The 21,579-nt window shown below is 40.5% G+C and overlaps 1 protein-coding gene across 1 annotated transcript in view; it reads right to left on the reverse strand.

Annotated features, from left to right (window-relative positions):
- Positions 1 to 1,902: 1,902 nt before the first annotated feature.
- LOC124140228 (nucleoredoxin-like) overlaps positions 1,903 to 21,579 on the reverse strand; it is a 40,226-nt gene continuing 20,549 nt past the window's right edge. The window contains exons 2-7 of the mRNA XM_048396428.1: positions 21,147 to 21,395; positions 16,878 to 17,082; positions 9,329 to 9,417; positions 6,669 to 6,759; positions 5,823 to 5,932; positions 1,903 to 3,643 (exon numbers count right to left, since the gene is read on the reverse strand). Coding sequence (XP_048252385.1) covers positions 3,440 to 3,643; positions 5,823 to 5,932; positions 6,669 to 6,759; positions 9,329 to 9,417; positions 16,878 to 17,082; positions 21,147 to 21,395 — 948 coding nt within the window. The 3' untranslated portion in view covers positions 1,903 to 3,439. The remainder of the gene's footprint in view (positions 3,644 to 5,822; positions 5,933 to 6,668; positions 6,760 to 9,328; positions 9,418 to 16,877; positions 17,083 to 21,146; positions 21,396 to 21,579) is intronic.

The raw sequence follows: 21,579 nt of genomic DNA on the forward strand, positions 1-21,579 counted from the left end.
ATGGAAGAAGCAGATGGATGCAGCTACTGCAAAGCAGTTTTTCACTAGACACTAGACACTAGGGGCACCACGGCTTAGCACAGGGACAAACATTGGTGTCATGATGGCAGAGGACAGGAACTAGACACGAGGGGCACCATGGCTTAGCAAAGGGACAAACATTGGTGTCAAGATGGTAGACGGAAGAAACTAGACATTAGGGGCACCACGGCTTAGCACAGGGACAAACATTGGTGTCATGATGGCAGAGGACAGGAACTACATTAGGGGCATCACAGCTTAGCACAGGGACAAGCATTGGTGTCACGATGGCAGAGGACAGGAACTAGACACTAGGGGCTCCACGGCTTAGCACAGCGACAAACATTGGTGTCACAATGGCAGAGGACAGGAACTAGACACTAGGGGCACCACGGCTTAGCACAGCGACAAACGTTGGTGTCACGATGGCATAGGACAGGAACTAGACACGAGGGGCTCCACGGCTTAGCACAGGGACAAACATTGGTGTCATAATGTCAGAGGGAAGGAACTAGACATTAGACGGCTTAGCACAGCAACAAACATTGGTGTCACGATGGCAGAGGACAGGAACTAGACACTAGGGGCACCACGGCTTAGCACAGGGACAAACATTGGTGTCAGGAAGTTAGACTGAGAAGAAGGATGGAAGAAGCAGATGGATGCAGCTACTGAAAAGCAGTTTTTCAGATATACTTTAGAACTGATCAGCAACCAAGATTTAACAAAGTGAGGTCTTTGAGCAGGCTGATGAATTTATACACTAATAAATGCAGCTGTGAAAAGGAGAAAAACATATTCCACATAAATAGCAGGCACCTACTCTTGAACATACAATGGCTGATTGGGAAACCAACGACTGGGTTCAAAAGCTCTTAGTGATATTCCAGCAATATTTCAGAAATATAACAGCAATATCACAGCAATATTCCAGCAATATCAGAGCAGGGGACACCAATGGGCTTCACACTTTGTGCCCATGTAGGGAAAAGAACCCAGAACTTCGGTATGACAAACAATCCCTTCAACCATGAGGCTACCCTACTTCCCCTCATGGCTGACGAGGTGGACACATCTATTACTGCTGACACAGGCACACACTATTTACAAACACAAGCAGCAGCAACAACACAATGAGTGTGTTTAACACAATGTCAACAATTATGTAAAAAATAATCATACAACAAGATGGAATATATGAATAAAATCCAAGAGACATTAGAGAATGGTAACACACCTTGAAGTCAAAAACATGTAGAACAGTAGCTGTGGTAACCATATCTGTGATGTTTCCCATAAATGACTTTGATATTGATACTTGTTGCTACACAGAGTTCCGGGCTGTTCTCATAGTGTTTTCCTATTTGGTTCCAGATTCGGAACACACTGCACTAACCTCCTGGCCATAATGAACACAAGCCATCATCCCACGAAATCTGCAACACAGTTCCCTTCCTAAGCATCTTCCCGAGGCAAGAGAGTTAACTGACTATAAGAGTCCAGTTTCCACCCTTTCCGAACTTGGCGGGAATTCCTCGGCTCAATCGTAGCGCCACCAGTGGCTATTACGACCATTCTATTCTATGCCTCTCCCATATGGACCAATCAGATTCCACCTCTCGTATAACATGCATTTGTTTCAAACAAAATGGTGGCACCCAGTCAAGACGATCTGATCGACCACCAAGATCTATTTTGTGGTAAAACGGTTCTTACTTCGCGAAGTACATCAAATCACGTGAGCACCTTGATTAAAAACATGAAAAGATTTGGAAAATATCTGTTGACAACGAGTTGGCGATGCACATGCTTTGCAAATCCTGCAATCGACCGAACTCTACATGACAGTTTACGAACCGGATTTCGATTTCGGTGCGCGATTTTGATTGGACTATGCATAGACTCGTTAGCCCAGCCAAAATGTAACTCCATAATACCAGCCTAGTTCGGCAAGGGTGGAAACTGGACTTTTATAGTCAGTTACTCACTTGCCTCGGGAAGATGCTTCCTAAGACACTTTCCTTGAAATGTGTGTACTCATATTTTTTACTTCCTGTGTACTCATCGGTTTGGAATAATTGAGAGAGTACAGATTTTTTAATGCCATTGCTGAGCTAACTGGCGGATAAAAATCTTTATGAGTCCGGTTTCAAACTTAAGTAAATATTTGTTGTTAGATTACAACACATGCACTTGGCTGAAGCATATACAGTATGATGCAGATTTACATTGGGAACCTATTCGGAAAACACTATGGAACAGCCTGAAGCTCTGTGTACTGACAAGTCAAAATCCAAATCTTCAATAGGGAGCAGCAGGGAGATATGGTTACCACAGCTAGGTGGACAGCACATCAGCTACTCTGACAGTTGAACTGTTGTACATTTGGCAGCTGAAACTGTTTTAGATATTTTTGTTGATGGCACATATAGTACTATACAAATGTACTATTGATAGTTGAACTGTTGATGTACATTTGACAGTTAAACCGCAGTTGTAGATTTCACAGTTTAACAGCTGTTGCACATTTGACAGTTAAACAGTTGTTGCACATTTGACAGTTAAACAGCTGTTGCACATTTGACAGTTAAACAGCTGTTGCACATTTGACAGTTAAACCGCTGTTGCACATTTGACAGTTAAACCGCTGTTGTACATTTGACAGTTAAACCGCTGTTGTACATTTGACAGTTAAACCACTGTTGCACATTTGACAGTTAAACAGCTGTTGCACATTTCGCAGTTAAACCACAGTTGCACATTTGACAGTTAAACCGCTTTTGCACATTTGACAGTTTAAACGCTGTTGCACATTTGACAGTTAAACAGCTGTTGCACATTTGACAGTTAAACAGCCATTGTACATTTGACAGTTAAACCGCTGTTGTACATATGACAGTTAAACAGCTGTTGCACATTTGACAGTTAAACTGCTGTTGCACATTTGACAGTTAAACCGCTGTTGCACATTTCACAGTTAAACAGCTGTTGCACATTTCACAGTTAAACTGCTTTTGCACATTTAACAGAGAAACAGCTGTTGCACAATTCACAGTTAAACCGCTGTTACACATTTCACAGGTGAAGCGATGCTATACTGATCTAGGTGAACTGCCGTTGCATTAGTGAAAGTTCAACTGCCCTCGTACTGATAACAGTTGAACTGCTATATCTTCGTGACCACAGAAGGAACTGGCAAGATCTTAATGGCAAGGTGTGACCAGCTGAGCTAAGCCTGGGCAACAGGGCAGGATGTGGTACAGTTTGACTGTGACCAGGGATCGTCAAGCTAACACAAGTAACCTGAAGGGTTGATTGGAACACATTTGGTGTCAGTAGCTACTAAAAAACTGCTGCCAAGATACCCAGGGCTGGATGTAGATGCACATGGTCAACTTGTTGTCATGGCAACACAGGACTATGTAGTCTTTGCCGCTGCTTCACGCAGGGATCGCGGTTCCAGCTTGTCTTCGAGATAGTTGTCCACAAATAATGTGGCAGATTCTGGTGTGATGGGTTCGGAGCAGACGTAGACTTGCTGGTTTGGTAGGTCAAGGATGACCAGAAGAGGACTTTGGTCATCAAGGTGGGCAAAGTCTCGCACTTGGTCACAGAACTCGTCCTGAAACACAGGCAACGCAGTTAGCAACATGTCAAACAGTAGCTCACAGGATGGACAGTAGCTCACAGGATGGACAGTAGATCACAGGATGGACGGTAGATCACAGGATGGACAGTAGATTGATCACAGGATAAATATTATCTCAGGATCCACATGGAAAAACAACCCTCATGATATCGACATATATCTCATATCCTGATCTGATATAACATTCAAAAATAAGCTACAGATCATATATTTTACGGCCTGCTGTGGTATAACACACTACAAAACATGAGCATAATGCAAAAATAGAAACATAGAAACATCAAACATGAAATACCGTATTCGATGTAATAAGCGCCCAGGGCGCTCTCAAAATTAGAAATAGGGGGCTCTTATTAGAATAGTATTTTGGTGAGAAAAAAAACAGAGTAGAAAGATAAATTTCGCGATTTATGCTGACAGCCTGAAATGTTTATATACGACAGATATATTTTTCCAGAATTTAATTGCCCATAATTAAGTCTTATGTCCATTGATCAATCGGAAGGGGTGCTAATTGGGATTGTTAACTAGCCAATATATTAACAAATATCGCTGTGGGTGCTTATTACAGCGGGGCGCTTATTACGTCGAATACGGTACTTATACTTATATTTTCCCAGGCAATGGTATTTGCTATTTAGTGCAAGTCTCAAGATCCTGACCACAAAAGCTGGTATGAATATCAAGTGCAAACTTCCTGATACTTGTTCTAAATAGTCATAGACACCCAGTCAAATCTGATTACTACTCTGCTATCTGACGGGGATCTTCAGCCATGTCACTAGGATGGTGTTACTAGGAGAAGATCACCGAGAGGAGTGGCTATCATTGGATACACTGGGGTTTTCTATTTGTTTTTTATGGAATAAGAAAAAATATGAAAGACAGAAAATTCCCAAAATATTAAAGTAAGCAGTTGACCAACTGATTAATAAGTGAGGAAATAGAAATGGTTCATAAATGGTGCACTGATCGGAATTTGTTGTCATGGAAACTTGAATAAATGAAACTTTCCAAATATCCTAAATAGCAAAACGCACAAGCTCACGGCTAGACTGATATCTGTGCTAAGTTTGATCAAGATATACTGAGCTGTCATTGAGTTGTCTTCGGAAACAAATTGTGACAGCAGATGGAAGAACGGACAGACAGTTGTCACTTCATTGAGGGGGATAACAAGCATTCATTGAAAATGTGTATTGCAAAGTATGTTTATCAATGTCACGAAAAACAATTAAACATTAAATGCTTGGATTGGATTGAAGATGAGTTAGTGATTGAGTGAGGGAGTATGGCTTTATGCTGCTTTTAGCAATATTCCAGCAATATCACGGCTGGGGACACCAGAAATGGGCTTCACACATTGTACCCATGTCAGGAATCGAACCCCGAGTCTTCGGCGTGACAAGCAAACTCTTTAACCACTAGGCTACCCCACCGCCCCACAAAAACAAAGATGTATAAGGTACTTTATTTTCTGGTCCACAGGGACTGGCAGTAACATGAATTACCGGTGCAAGCCTAATTTGACCTGTAAAAAACTGGTAATTAATGGTAAACAGGAACGCCTTAACCAGTAGGCTACCCAATCGCCCCAGATGAGTTAGTAATGAACAGAGATTATTAAACAATACAAGTGTGTCCCACTGATTCTATGAAACGAGTATCAGAATTCTTGTATTTCCCAAAACGAGAGCAAGAATAATACATGAATTCTTACACGAGTTTCATTAAATCAGTATGACACACATGCGAGTGTAATAATTTCTTAATGACCCATTATTTCTTAATCCTTTTGTGCTCCCCTTTAAAAAATGCACTGATCACCACTGCTGTCCAAGAAAAAAACCAATTTGTCTAATGACGTCAACAATCTTCAGTTATGATGTTGTTTCTTGGGTGACGTCATTCCGACGTTACATCACAATAAGATTTAAATGATGTCAACAATGCTGTCGGAATGATGGAAACAACAACCTGGTGTGCAAGAAGTGATATTTAAGTGCACATATGATTTTTATGAACTCGGTTATGTCAAACCCTATGGGTAATAAATGTCGATTCATCCCAGTTCTCTCACAGAACTTCTCATTTAACTGCTCAACCAATACCCACAAACTGATTGATAAGGGACATCTAGACTACGACTCACGTCTCCTCCATAGAAGAAGAATATCTCCTGGTCCTCCCCCTTCTGGTTTTCCCGCGTTGCCACTTCGGACAGCACCTCCTGCGCCCGCTCGATCTCCTCCGGCTCACCCTCTACAACACACCATCACAATGGAGTCAATGTAGATGCAACCTTGCGAAACACATACCGTATTCGACGTAATAAGCGCCCGGGGCACTCTCAAAATTAGAAATAATGGACTCTTATTTGAATATAATTTTGGTGAGAAAAGAAAACAGAGTTGAAAGATTGTAAATTCGTAGTTTATGCTGATACAAAAGAAAAGTATGTGCGTGTCATACATGACAGATATAGTTTCCAGAATATAATTGCCCATAATTAAGAGTGCATATAACACACGAGTGCGTATTATACACGAATAAATAAGTCTTGTGTACATTGATCAATCGGAAGGGGTGCTAAATTGGATTGTTCACTAGCCAATATATTAGCAAATATCGCCATGGGCGCTTATTAGAGCAGGGCGCTTATTACGTCGAATACGGTATATATGTACACAATCCAGCTGTATGTAATACCTGGAGTCGCTTCATGACAAGGGATAGACCATCCCATATTCTTGGAGGGGGGGGTGCTAAAATACTTGCAATTCTGAAAAAAATATTTGTGCCTAGGTGTTAAAACAATAACAAATAAAAAAGTTCGCTGAACATTCTAGATGACCCCAAGAAGATGTGGTACTTGGCACCATTCAGAGAAAATAATTTTTAGGCAGTGACTGAAAAAATATTCTGTATGCGACACAATCGCTGGTCCCTCCTCCCCATGTATTAGATGGTCCATCCCCGATCACTGGTGTTAACCTACCTGTGAACATGACGAGACACACACACTCATTCAGCTGTATGGCGGCGTTCTGCGTGAGTTCATTCAGTGCCTTTGGGTACCAGGGAAACTCCTGCAATATCAACACATAACTAGAAGGTGTTTTTACTCAGAACAAATGTCTCCCCCATCCTTCATTTTTTTACATTAGTTTAAGTTGTTACTGTAATGTGTTTGCAAATCCGAAAAATAATAATAGCACATTATAGCCTGGAAAGATAATGGTTTCATACAGAAATATTCATTAGCATGATTATCTGTAGAGTTTTGGCGAGAATTAAATGCTACTTAGTCCAAATTGTTACAATGGAAACACAACAATTTTTAAAAATCAAAATTGAAAAATATGAAAGGCAAAAGTTGAGCATGTGCTCATTGCATTTGCGTCTCATTAGTTTATGAGTTATGGCTCGGAGACAAAGCCTTGAGTTGTTTGAGAAAAAGCCAAAATTGTTTCCATGGATACGTATCAAAATAAAAATTGGAAAAATTTCAAATTAGTAAAAGGAACCAGTTAAGCTGATGAGCAATGCATATGCCAAGTTTTGTTGAAAAATGTTGAAGGGTTTTCAAGTTATGGCCCAGAAACAAACCCTAACCTCGTTTGAGAGTAAGTCCAATACAAAAAATCAAAGGAATAAAAAACGTCAAAAAAAAGAAAGAAAGTCCAATACAAAAGTCCCTGCATGTACACATTGTTTTAAATGAAGGTCCAAGATTGCATTTTTGTTACATCAGGATTCAATCAGGATTCATTGTTCTCCACACTTTAGAGTTTAATTCATCCTCGTATATCCAGGGCATAATACCCCAATTCCATCATAATTAATACCCTGGACCAAAATGCCACCATACTTTTGTTGTGAGTCTGGTTTCAATACAAAATGCTCTAAAAAAAGGTCCAATCAAATTACACTGTTTTATCATGTACCTGACCCACCTTTAGTTTGATGTTCCCAACACAACTGAGGCAAGATTTCCCATCCCCTGTCTTAGAACTGACGAAAACATCTTTTCCAGTAAAGACTCAATTTCAACAGTTTTCTGGTCCGATTAACCCTATTAAGGACTCACTCTGACGAAAACTAGATTTTTATTGTAGATCCATGCCAAACTGACTATCAGAACTGGCATTTTGGTTGGTTTGAAGTTAACAAATGAGGAAATTTGAGTTTAGTAATTGATTAGAGAGATGGATCTGGTGACATCACTTCAAAACAAAGCTCATCTTCCCGCGGCAAGAGAGTTAACTGACTTTAACAGTCCAGCTTCCATCCTTGCCGAACTAGGCTGGTATTATGGAGTTACATTTTGGCTGGACTAAAGAGTCTATGCATAGTCCAATCAAAATCGCGCACCGAAATCCAAATCCGGTTCGTAAACTGTCAAGCAGATTTCGGTCGATTGCAGGATTTGCAAAACATGTGCATCGCTAACTCCTTGTCAACAGATATTTTCTGAATCTTTTCATGTTTTTAATCAAGGTGCTAACGTGATTTGATGCATTTGATGTAAGACATGTTTTATCACAATATAGATCTTGATTATCGATCAGATCGTCTTGACTGGGCGCTGCCGTTTTGTTTGAAACAAATGCAAGTGATACGAGAGGTGGAATCTGATTGGTCCATAGGAGAGGCATAAAAGCCACATAACTCGTAATAGCCACTGGTGGCGCTCCGATCAAGCCAAGGAATTCCAGCCTAGTTCGGCAAGGGTGGAAACTGAACTTTTATAGTCAGTTAACTCAATTGCCTCGGAAAGATGAACAAAGCTAGGGTGGCGAATAGATCCAGGATGTATAGAGAACCTAATCCTGGAGTCTTTTCATTTTGAATATGTCATCAAGAGTCGATAAAAGTCGAAAATCTGATCCTTACCAACATGACCAAGGAGTTTCAAACTTTTATTCACTTACATTGATATATTTAAATCAAAAGACACAAGGGTGAGATTCTATTTATCATCAAAAAACATTCTTACAAAATTTTCAGTTTGTAAACAATAATAACTAGTGTCAGTGTTAAAGATACAGCTAATCAGCTTTGGTGCAGATCAAGTATGTCATTCGTTTGTGACGTCATGGTAACTGATAAGGTCACAATGGAAAGCTTTGTGTGGCACTTTCATGTGATGTGGGGAAAGGTAGTCAGCACTAGGGGTGAAACAATACATCGGTGCACCAGTGCATCGTGAGTTTTCATGCGACGATGCGATGCACAAGGCATTTTTTTCTGTATTGATACAAGATGATACACTTGCTAAAATAAATGACTGACTACTCGTTTGATGACCCCGGGAGTTTTTGTCAGTCAAATATTGTGAAATGAGTGTAATTAGGGTTTTAAGTTCACTACTAAAAATAGCTGCTACGAACATGTGTCTACAGCGAGCTTTACCATTTGCACCTGCTCTGAAATATTTATAGTCAAGAAGTTTCTATACGATTTGACGTAAATATGTGTATCGCGATATGTATCGTATCGTGACCTATGTATTATGTTATGTATCGTATCGTGGCCTTGCTGTATCATTTTGCCCCTAGTGACTTAAAAGTCAATACCACTAAAATAACTGTTGGATCAGTTGGGAAATTGGAACATAGCTTTTTGTTTTCGGCCCTAGTTGTCTCCCCTACTCACGGCTCCTGTCTTGTCTGTCAGTAGTGATGATCGACCGTTCAGAGTGATGACGTTGCCCTTCTCATCGATCAGAATCAGACTGGGGATACCTGAAACACAACAGACACATAAATCTCCCCGCTCTGGATGTACCGCCATGATGGTGATCCCTGGGTATGAGTAATGGTCAAACATCCAACATGTGTTAGTGTCTATCTCACATCCTGCTATGATATAACACTACACTACATGAGTGTGTATCTCACATCCTGCTATGATATAACGCTACACTACATGAGTGTCTATCTCACATCCTGCTATGATATAATTCTACACTACATGAGTGTGTATCTCACAACTCACATCCTGCTATCATATAACACAACACTACATGAGTGTGTATCTCACATCGTGCTATGATATAATGCTACACTACATGAGTGTGTATCTCACATACGCCATGATATAACGCTACACTACATGAGTGTATCTCACATCCTGCTATGATATAATGCTACACTACATGAGTGTGTATCTCACATCCTGCTATGATATAACGCTACACTACATGAGTGTGTATCTCACATCCTGCTATGATATAACGCTACACTACATGAGTGTGTATCTCACATCCTGCTATGATATAACGCTACACTACATGAGTGTGTATCTCACATCCTGATATGATATAACACTACACTACATGAGTGCATCTCACATCCTGATATGATATAACACTACACTACATAAGTGCATCTCACATCCTGATATGATATAACACTACACTACATAAGTGCATCTCACATCCTGATATGATATAACACTACACTACATGAGTGCATCTCACATCCTGCAATGATATAACACTACACTACATGAGTGCATCTCACATCCTGCTATGATATGTGTAGGAGAAACCATGTCTCCGAGGGATTACTAGAGATTGTAAACCCTTACATGAGGGACGTTCCCGAATGTGAGGGTTTACAATCTCTAGTAATCTCGAGGAGACATGGTTTGTCCAACTTATAAACCGACTCATCACATAGACAACGTTTTTAATTAAATAACTGTAATAAAAACTCTCAAATGTATAACCTGTATCGGAGATGAAATATCGCCTGCAGTTGTGAACTCGGTTCAATGAAACCGGTGACCTCAGCACTTGGGTTTCGCAACGGTGCGAAATCTGCACATGCATCTCGTAGGCTGTTCGTTGTTTTTGTTCTATCAAGGGTTTACAATGATTGCAAGCCCTCCTGCGAGGTGTTACAATCGTTGTAATAGTTTATAAAACACTAGACTGCATGAGCATGTGTCCCTACATTCACTATGGTAAAGCACCATGACATAAGGCAGTAACCATCTCATATTCTGGTAGGGCTGTAATTGTATCCAAAAAAATAAATTGTCCTCAGACAATGCTTGAAAAAAACCATAATGCTTTGACTGCCAAAAAATTGTCTGCAAATTGTCTTTTTTAATATTAGGCTCATAGTTTTAATTTTAAAAATATCTATTTTTTTCAGCTGTAACTGAAAAATGTCTATCTCTATGCAAAATCCCAGCCCTCCTTCCCCAGAATATCCAATCGTTGGTGCCTAAGCTGTACATATCGCACATCCCACAATGCTCTGTTCACACTTCCAGTACTGAAACAGTAGTAGATGCTGCACATGCTATAGGTGTGATTCACTACGACATGACTATGTGCTGTATGTCTTTCCTATCACTATAATCTCTCCCCCACGTCTGGATTGTTGAAGGCAGGTGCATCACTGTTTAACCCCCCTCTCATCACCCCCTACCCCCTCCTATCACAGAGCCCCTCCCGGTGAACGTATCGCTCAGCATCTCTCACAATCCTCATCACCCCCAGCTTGACAAATGGCTTAGTAGATGCAGTTAGCCGAACTGTGTATTTTATTGCCACTTTCCGCCTGTAAATATCGAAGGTGATAGCTCCCGTCTCCCCCTCATCACCTTCCTGCCTCCCTCACCACATGCAGCCTCTGATTGTGTATGGTGCTGATGGGCTCCCTACGAGGAGTATCGAGAAGTATCGGTCTTCAAAGAAAAACTTGCCACCACTGTTGTGTCTGAGGCTACCTGCTTAAGGATCTCGGCTGGTATGATTTTGTAATCAGCGTACATCTCAAAATGTCGCTCATGGGAATGCTTGGGCAATATAACGTAAGTCTATCTCTCCCTGATTTGGAGTGCGATGTGGAGAAACAGACTGAAATCAAGTCTTCCGAGATGTGGGTTTACACATCAAACAGAAAGGAAACAATTATGGTTTTAATTCATTGTCATGCACAAAGCATATGGAAAAGTTGAATGGGGGTTGTGCTGCGACGCTCTTTAAACCAAGGATGGATCCAGCATCTTCAAAAGGGAGGGATCCAAAATATCAAAATTTTCTCTTCGTCAATATTACTGCTTACAACATTCATTTGGTTTTCAAAAGGTGTGTGTGTGTTTTGTGTGTGTTTTGTGTGTGTTTTGTGTGTGTGTGGGGGGGGGGGGGGGGGGGGGGGGTTGGAGGGAGGTCCCTCTTGATCCCCCTCTGTTAAACTTGGATGTCACTAGCAACCTAACAGCACTGTATGATGTCATCACTAGAATATCGCTGCACTAAAAAGTGGGGAAAATACATAACTGAGCATATTTTTATCAGTTTGGATTAAAAAAAACCCAGTATACCAAGATATTGTGATGTTTTTTCCTACATAAATGATTTATGTTGCTAAATATTTTAAAAGATAAATAAAGTAAATTACGTTTATAGCGAACTGACGGATGTAATGAACTGTTTTTTGGGTCTAAGCTATTGGCTGGATATTTTATTATATAAAATTAATGGATATAACGAACACACTTATAACGAAATAACAGATATGGTTAACTCACTTTGTGGTCCCGTGTGTACTCTGCTTATGCGTGTGACAACGCTTATGTTTATAATGAACTGTTAATCTCTCGGCCATGCGCAGCTGTTCAAAGTGGAAATAAACAGTTGCATGCAAGTAATTAACTGGATTAAGTACTGACACCTCATCTTCATTTTACTCCCTCAAGTAACAATAGTAAAAACGTGATAAGCCTTTGAAGTGGATATATGCTGTCTATAAAATGTGACGACAAGATCGAGGAAATTCAGTCGAAATGCTTATAACGAACTACGGATATAACCAATTTAAATTAGCGGTCCCTTTTGAGTTCGTTATAACCGTAGTTTACTGTACAATACATAAACGATTATGTGAAAATGAGAACATGGTGAATGATTTCCGTTTGTGCTTCTACAGTAGTGTGAATTTACCACATTAGTCAAGAAGTGTCCCTTTGAACAATTTTGTGTCGGTTAATTAGAGAAGACAATAAAGAGTTAAGAACGACCTAACTTACATCTGTATCACACCCTTGATACAAACAGACCTGCCGACATCCTCACCTCCTACTATTGTGTTGGAGTTCACCTCCTACTTTTGTGTATGAAACTTTTAAAACTCACTGTTGTCTTAAAGACTTCACCCAATGTTGTTCAGAGACATTAACACCACTTTGAGCAATATTTCAGTTCCATTTACCACTTTGGTGAAACCCATGATAAATGGTTGGTGCTGACAAACATAAAAAAATAATCAGGTCAAATCTGGGATTCAAACCCACACTCATAGCTTTCTGACACACCTAAGGGAGGCAACTCTGCACAAGGTGAATCAGTTAGAAGACAACAGCACAAAGACATTCTTCACACTCAACTGTCAGCAGAACCTACTGTGAAGAGTGTCCGTAGTTTTCTTATCTGAGTAATCAATAAATTAAAATACACACAGATTACCAACGATTTTGGGAGACATGAATAACACATAAAAAAGGACTTGGTTTCCACCGACAACACTTGGTAATTCTGTCTGAATTCAAGATATCATTTGATGCTTTGTATATCATATACAATGATATGACCCCTTGTAGATGGGAAAAGGTGTTACGGTGACCCCTAGATTCGGAGGTCAAGGTCAAACCCCGCACCTACCACCCGCTGATGCCTTCGAGACTACCAGACATCTATGCTACTAAAATAGTCCATCAAACCCTGTAGGTCATAGATCCTTCAAACATTATGTCTTGTAGGTAACATTCTCGTCCCGAGTGGTGGTGTGGCCCTGAATTCAGGCTGCCATATGTGTAAACATTAAACCAGAACAAGCCTGTGTAATTTCTGTATTAGATCAAATCTCCTTAACTCGATAAGTTTGTTTTGTGCCATTTATTTTCGCCAGAAATGCTGTGCTTCAAAGGCACACTGATTTCTATCTGGATATTTTAAAAAACGAGTTTTGTTTTGTTTTGCTCTTCAGATGTATCAGAATATCCTTTTTTCGCCTGCTTGTGAGTTGCTGTCCCTGTCAACATAGCTGAGGTCCTGCTCAAGTCATAAGTGATGAAACAGACCCTCTGTATTGATCAAACAGATCCCTCTGTATCAAATATATCCTTCGTAGTTATCAAACATAGCCCCTCTAAAGCGATCAAACACCCAATTTTGTAGTGATCACCCCCCCTCCTCTCTCCCTTGCTCAAATATTCCACTCTGTGGTGATCAAACTTTCAACTCTGTAGTGATCAAACACCCTATTCTGTAGAGATCAAACATGGCACTGTAGTGATCAAACAATCCACTCTGTAGTGATCAAACACCCAGCTCTGTAGTGATCAAACAATCCACTCTGTATTGATCAAACACCCAACTATGTAGTGATCAAACAATCCACTCTGTAGTGATCAAACACCCAGCTCTGTAGTGATCAAACATCCCACTCTGTAGTGACCAAACACACCACTGTCGTGATCAAATGTCCCACTCTATAGTGATCAAACAATCCTCTCTGGGGTGTTCAAACATACTTGTGCTCACACACCCCACTCTGTAGTGATCAAACATCCCACAATGTACTGATCAAACATTCTACAATGTTCTGATCAAACAACCTATTCTGTAATGATCAAACACCCTATTCTGTAATGATCAAACATCTGACATTGAAGTGATCAAACACCCCAGTCTGTACTGATCAAACATCCAATTCTGTAGTGATCAAACATCCCACACTGTAGTGATCAAACATCTAACTCTGTAGTGATCAAACACCCCACTCTGTAGTGATCAAACATCTCACAATGTACTGATCAAACACCCTATTCTGTAGTGATAAAACATCTGCACTGTAGTGATCAAACATCCACACTGTAGTGATCAAACAACCCACTCTGTAGTAATCAAAAACCCCACTCTGTAGCGATCAAACATCCACACTGTAGTGGTCAAACATCCCACACAGTAGTGATCAAACACCCCACTCTGTAGTGATCAAACATCCCATAATGTACTGATCAAAAACCCTATTCTGTAGTGATGAAACACCCCATACTGTAGTGATCAAACATCCTTGTGTTCACACATCCCACTCTGTAGTGATCAAACACCCCGCTCTGTTGTGATCAAACATGCCACTGCAGTTATCAAACATTTCACTCTGTAGTGATCAAACACCTTACACCATAGTGATCAGTACCCCACTCTAAAGTGGTCAAACATCCCACTCTGAAGTGATCACACATGCCCCCCTCCACCATGATTAAACTGGCCCCCTCTGAAGTGCTCAGATAGCTCCCCCCACACCCCATCACCCCCCCTTGTTTGATTATTATCATGGGGCACAGGGAAAACTCTTCTCAGATCTAAATTCTGCTTTATTGATAATTAATGCAAAAATCAATGTGTAATCACAACATATCAATTTGATCAAAAGGATTCCCCATTATTATGAAATCCCCCTTCAATGCCTGTGATTAGGCTGCATGTATCCTTCCAACCAGCTTCATAGCGATGGGTTTCACTTATTGGAAATCATCACAACTCACACAAACATTTGTGTCGGTATCTGTGATCATCGGCCCTCTGTTGACCCCTCACTGCCTCTATTACGCCACACATCACAGCAAGCAGTAAATCCTATGATTCATAGGCACTGATGCAAGAGATTTGGCCACGGCTCGCGAGGCAAGCCTACTGACTGCCCAGATCTGCCTTCAGAAGCAACTCAAGCTATTAAAGAGACAGCCACTGGGGCCTGGGATATTCTGATGGACCAGCTCTTGGCAATGACTCTGAAGCAGTCATTAAACAGGCAGTGAATCAGCCAGCAGACTCATCATCAACCGCCTCTTGCAGATCAATGAGACTGCATGCGGACTGACATCATCTCATATTGGCCACCAACTGCATAACACACTGTTAATCAACACTATTGATTGCATGTCACTGTGGTGTTTCCAATAGGCTTGATGTCAAGAACAATATCCACTAATACCAGGAACTGATGGTGAAACTAAAGTAGATTATATAACAACAAACAGCTGGGCATGGTCGTGGGACACGAAGTTAATGATTACAAACACTGGAGGATTATCAGGTTGAACTTCGGAAAACTTTTGGTAGCTTTGGTAGTTCATAGCTGGGATATTATGACATAGCTGCTGATGATATTATGACATAGCTGGAGATATTATTATGACATAGCTGGAGATATTATTATGACATAGCTGGAGATAATATTATGACATAGCTGGAGAGGATATTATGACATAGCTGGAGATATTATTATGACATAGCTGGTGATGATATTATGACATAGCTGGAGAGGATATTATGACATAGCCGATGATGATATTATGACATAGCTGGAGATGATATTATGACATTCCTGTCATTATGACATAGCAGGTGATGATATGACATAGCAGACATAGAGGGTGATGATATTATGACATAGCAGGTGATGATATGACATAGCAGCTGATGATATAATTATGACATAGCAGGTGATAATATAATTATTACATAGTGGGTGATGACATAATTATGACATAGCATGTGATTATATAATTATAAAATTAGCTGGAGATGATATTATGACACAGCGGGTGATGATATAAGTATGACACAGTGGGTGATGATATGAGTATGACTCAGCGGGTGATGATATGACATTTTGAGTAAAATGCATCCAACAACTGTTACCATGCCTGATAGACACTTCTAAGAGAACTGAAGGTGTGAGTTATCTCCCCTGGACAGATGTCATAATATCATCACCTGCGGATATTCGAGTCTTGACATGGGCTCGAATCCACCTAAACCCGATCTGTGCTTGTCTCAGTACCCCTCAGAGCACTAAATCCTATTCTTGCAGGACTCAACGCAAATACTGTAATTTTAGTATCTCTTTCCGCCCAGCCATCATTACATTGTTTGTTTGTTGTTGAATGTGCTTATGGCAATATGTCAGCTATAAGACGTCGGTATGTAAATAACATAGTCTGTACCAGACAATCCAGTGATTGACATCATGAGTATTGATTTACACAAGTGGGGATACGGTGACATGCATCAACCACGTCAGCAAGTCTGACTGCCCAATCCTGTTCGTCGCCTCTTACGACATGCATGGGTTGCTGAAGACCAATTCTCTCCCCAGGGGATATATGATTTACAACTCACCTGCAATGCCGAACTGTGTGGTGAGGTAGTGTACTCGGGGATCTCCGAATGGCAGCGCCAGCCATGGCATGGTTGAATAGTACTGCTCGAACGAGTCTGCACTTCGGTCAGAGGACACAAACACAACCTCAAAGCTCTTCCCATCTTCTCGGAGTTTCTCATAAAGTCGTAAGAGCTCTGGCGTGAAGTGTCGGCAAGGTGGGCACTGTAAGTCAAACAAGATGGATGTACATTTAGGGTTAGAAATTCCTTGCAGCAGAGTGCCCATGGCATGGTTAAAATCGAAATGACATTGCTAAAATATGTTTCTGGTGCAAGAAAGATATGCACAGAGATAAGATAAATGTTCACAAACAAGCCTTTACTGGGATGAAAATGAAATTTTTCTTTCATAAGTTAGAAAAATTGCTCAGCTACAGAATTGTCACCCATCCAGTAGTAAAAGGGGTAGTCCACAAGGAAGTGTCACTAGTCCTTCCAAATCCCATGTCCCCTACACAAGGGAGTTAACGAATATAAAAGTCCAGTTTCCACCATTGCCAAACTAGGCTAGCCTAACAAGTCTATGCATAGTCCAATTAAAAATCGTGTGAAGAAAACTTTGTTTATAACGAAAACACTCTCATAATGATCTGAAGATATAACAAAATGTTGGGTTTTTTGGTTCTCGGCCATTTACTGTATATATGCTGTATCTATTCTTATAACTATTTTTTTATAGAAAACATTTTTCCTTGTGAAAGTTAACTTGAATAAGAAATGAATAATCTTATTTGCCCCCCCCCCCCCCCCCCCCCCCCCCCGTCAAAAAAATGTTAACTACAGCCTTGTAGTATATATATATATGGTGACTGTTCACATACTAGAAGCAGACTTGTAACTTGTATGCAGTGATTTCTTAAGTCATCACATTAATAGTTGTTAAAATACAGATAGTAAAAAAGATAGACATTTATTAAGAAAAAGAAAACACCACCAGGACATGTTCAAGGTACATGACATTTTTATCCCAGTGAGGGGATCAGTGTACATTCAAACTTCATTCTCAGCTCCCTGGGGAATATGCTACCTAAGCTCCCAATTCAGGGGGAGAAGCTTTGTTATTCATATTACCACTACATCCCGCCAGGAATGCATAGCAAATTCAATTTTAAAGAAATCTTAGTCTCATTATATTGCTTGGCATCCTCCTCGCAGTTTCAGCTTCATCCTGTCAGCTGCCTTGTTAAAGATGAGGTGAGGTCAAATGGGGGTAACATCGTATTCAAGATTATTGCACTTTTATGGCATGTGATGTGTGTGTGTGTGGCCGCCTGTAATGGTCCTTACGAATGTTGGCTTTGTTGAGTTATCCCGCTGAGACACGATCCTGCAGTTTAGCATGGATACCCCCACTCAGGCACAGAATACTGATTCTGAACTGACCTATCCTTGTTTTATACCCCTTAGGCCAGGCGTTTTATATTTTTCGGATTACAGACCCGCCGACTCTAATTTTGAGAAAATGTAAAAAAAATACATCAGATTTCAAATTATTTTTTTCCGCCAATAACCACGTAGTCAGTTATTTTATTTGTTATCATCACCTTTTAATAGAAAACATATGAATTTACCATTGTAATCTAGTAAAGAGATACATAATCGATCTTTGTTGATCTCGAAGCCGAACATGAATAGCCTCCCTCGACAATTGTCCGTGTTGTAAGTGGTAGAAATTTTATTGATACAAGGGGCTTTATCGTAACAAATGGTGGTCTTTTTAGCATAGAATATGTTCATAAAGTACGCCAGAGGCATTCTGCATTAAAAAAACTGCATCTGGCTTTTTTTTGCTTTCTTTTTCCCTCCTCGAACCCTGGGCTTTGGGCTGAAAAATCCGAAATCCTAAAAATAAAAAAAGCTTGGCCTAATGTCATGTGCCAAGCAGAGAGAGAGAAATATATTTTAACATCTTTTGATATGGGAATCAAACAACCAACCTTCCGCTCTCTGAGAAGACACTCTACCCACTACACCATGGCCGTGGCTCTGAACTAATTTAAATGAGTAGTATTACCACAGTTGCAGCATTCCCGTTTACTGGTAACTACCAGTTTTTTACTGGTCGAATTAGGCTTGGACAGGTAATTCATGTGACTGCCAGTCCCTGTAGATCAGAAAATACAGTCCCTCATAAATCTTTGTTGTTGTGGGGCGGTAGGGTAGCCTAGTGGTTAAAGAGTTCGCTCGCCACACTAAAGACACGGGTTCGATTCCCCACATGGGCACAATGTGTGAAGCCCATTTCTGGTGTCCCCCGCCGTGATTTTGCTTGAATATTGCTAAAAGCGGCATAAAACCATACTCACTCACTCACTCTTTGTCAGCTTGTCGGTTACCATCAGGGTTTCCCCTTGTCTATTTGTAGTACAAGGAAATAACATTTCGCTTTGCTTCAAGGTTAAATATAATTTTGTAGCAATTTAGTCGAAATATTTGAAACATACGGAACTTTGTGTGAATGATGTGTAGATCTAATTACTACAGAGATGACGTCATTGCATTCAACATGATGTTGAAAGAATTAAAGCCAGGTAGCTTTCATACATTTTTTATATTTGTCGAAAGTTGTGACTGACAAAAATAAGTGGGGACTGTTTATTTTTGGAGTTGCTGGTCCACCAGGACTGGCAGTTTCAAAAGCCAGCAGGAACAATGAGTTGTGATCTCTGTTTCTGACTGAACTCCTCGAGCATCTAAATTTGATTCTCCATCTAGTACAACTGTTGTTCTTGTGATGTTTTTGTTGGAAGAGCAGCACACACACAAGTGACTCCACTCATTTCTGTGTCTAAACTTCATAAATAATGTGAAACAACATGAAGCTTATTTTTATTGTTGAGACCATCTGGGAAATTTGTTTCTTTACTTGCATGAATATTTCAGTAAAATCAACACATTTAGCAGAATAAATACAATGTAATGTGTATGTTGACATTGTAATTCCATACCAGCTTATGGATCAAGGAATGGCTTTGTAATTGGCAAAGTCAGCCATTTTCTAAATCCCTACCCTGGTGACCATGTTAAAGATGAAACTGAGGCCTGGAATTCGATATTATCACGCTTAAGTGCAAGGATTGTCAATGGAGAGTTCTAGTTTCCTGGGCGAGATGGAGAGAGGCTTAGTAGGCAGCAGAGGGACAATGACGAACCTGGCTTGATGGAAGATTTGCCCAATACCTCCTATTTTCTGCATCATAATCAAATTGAACATCAATCGTTCAGAAATGGCTGAGTAATGGGTAATATGACACTTTGAATATGGTTGCTGTTTAAAATCAAATCAAAATTCTGGAATTACTTTTTAATGACATCAGTTTATAGATCATTCATCCCTAAGCGGTTTTAGTGTGGCAATCCTTGCAATAATAGGAAATATAGAAACCTGTTATCACGGGATCAGGGGGAAGTCACTAGCCAATGGTGGCACATATTGTTTACTCACCCAATGAGCTGAGAAGTACAACCAGCCACTGTCAATACTGTTTACTCACCCAATGAGCTGAGAAGTACAACCAGCCACTGTCAATACTGTTTACTCACCCAATGAGCTGAGAAGTACAACCAGCCACTGTCAATACTGTTTACTCACCCAATGAGCTGAGAAGTACAACCAGCCACTGTCAATACTGTTTACTCACCCAATGAGCTGAGAAGTACAACCAGCCACTGTCAATACTGTTTACTCACCCAATGATCTGAGAAGTACAACCAACCACTGTTAATACTGTTTACTCACCCAATGAGCTGAGAAGTACAACCAGCCACTGTCAATACTGTTTACTTACCCAATGAGCTGAGAAGTACAACCAGCCACTGTCAATACTGTTTACTTACCCAATGAGCTGAGAAGTACAACCAGCCACTGTAAATACTGTTTACTCACCCAATGAGCTGAGAGGTAAACCAGCCACTGTCAATACTGTTTACTCACCCAATGAGCTGAGAAGTACAACCAGCCACTGTCAATACTGTTTACTCACCCAATGAGCTGAGAAGTACAACCAGCCACTGTCAATACTGTTTACTTACCCAATGAGCTGAGAAGTACAACCAGCCACTGTCAATACTGTTTACTTACCCAATGAGCTGAGAAGTACAACCAGCCACTGTAAATACTGTTTACTCACCCAATGAGCTGAGAGGTAAACCAGCCACTGTCAATACTGTTTACTCACCCAATGAGCTGAGAAGTACAACCAGCCACTGTCAATACTGTTTACTCACCCAATGAGCTGAGAAGTACAATCCAACCACTTTCCCCTTTAATATTGATGCGTCGATTTCTTCCTTCTCATGGAGTAACTTTCCCTTCATGACGTCATGAAACGGTTTTAACTTCCAGGGGAAGCCATTTCCCGCCTCGTCTTCCTGTACATGGTTGAAGCCGTCCACTGTGATGACCTTCCCCGTCTCCCCGTCCAGCAGCACCAACTTGGGGATGCCCTGAACTCGGAACTTCTTCACCAACTTTGCCTGAAATCATGTTAGGTGTTCAGCTACAGATTTGTATCCTTAAGGCATTGCAAACAGACTGAAACGTTTATGTTTCATGATATGACTGAAATAACACAGTTGCATCAGTTTCATAACACAGATCCACATGGATCTATCCGTTTCAGTACACAGACCCACATGGATCCATCAATGTTTCAGTACA

Source organism: Haliotis rufescens, unplaced genomic scaffold (assembly GCF_023055435.1).
Source record: "Haliotis rufescens isolate VD_foot unplaced genomic scaffold, xgHalRufe1.0.p SCAF_15, whole genome shotgun sequence".
Lineage (NCBI taxonomy): Eukaryota > Metazoa > Mollusca > Gastropoda > Lepetellida > Haliotidae > Haliotis > Haliotis rufescens.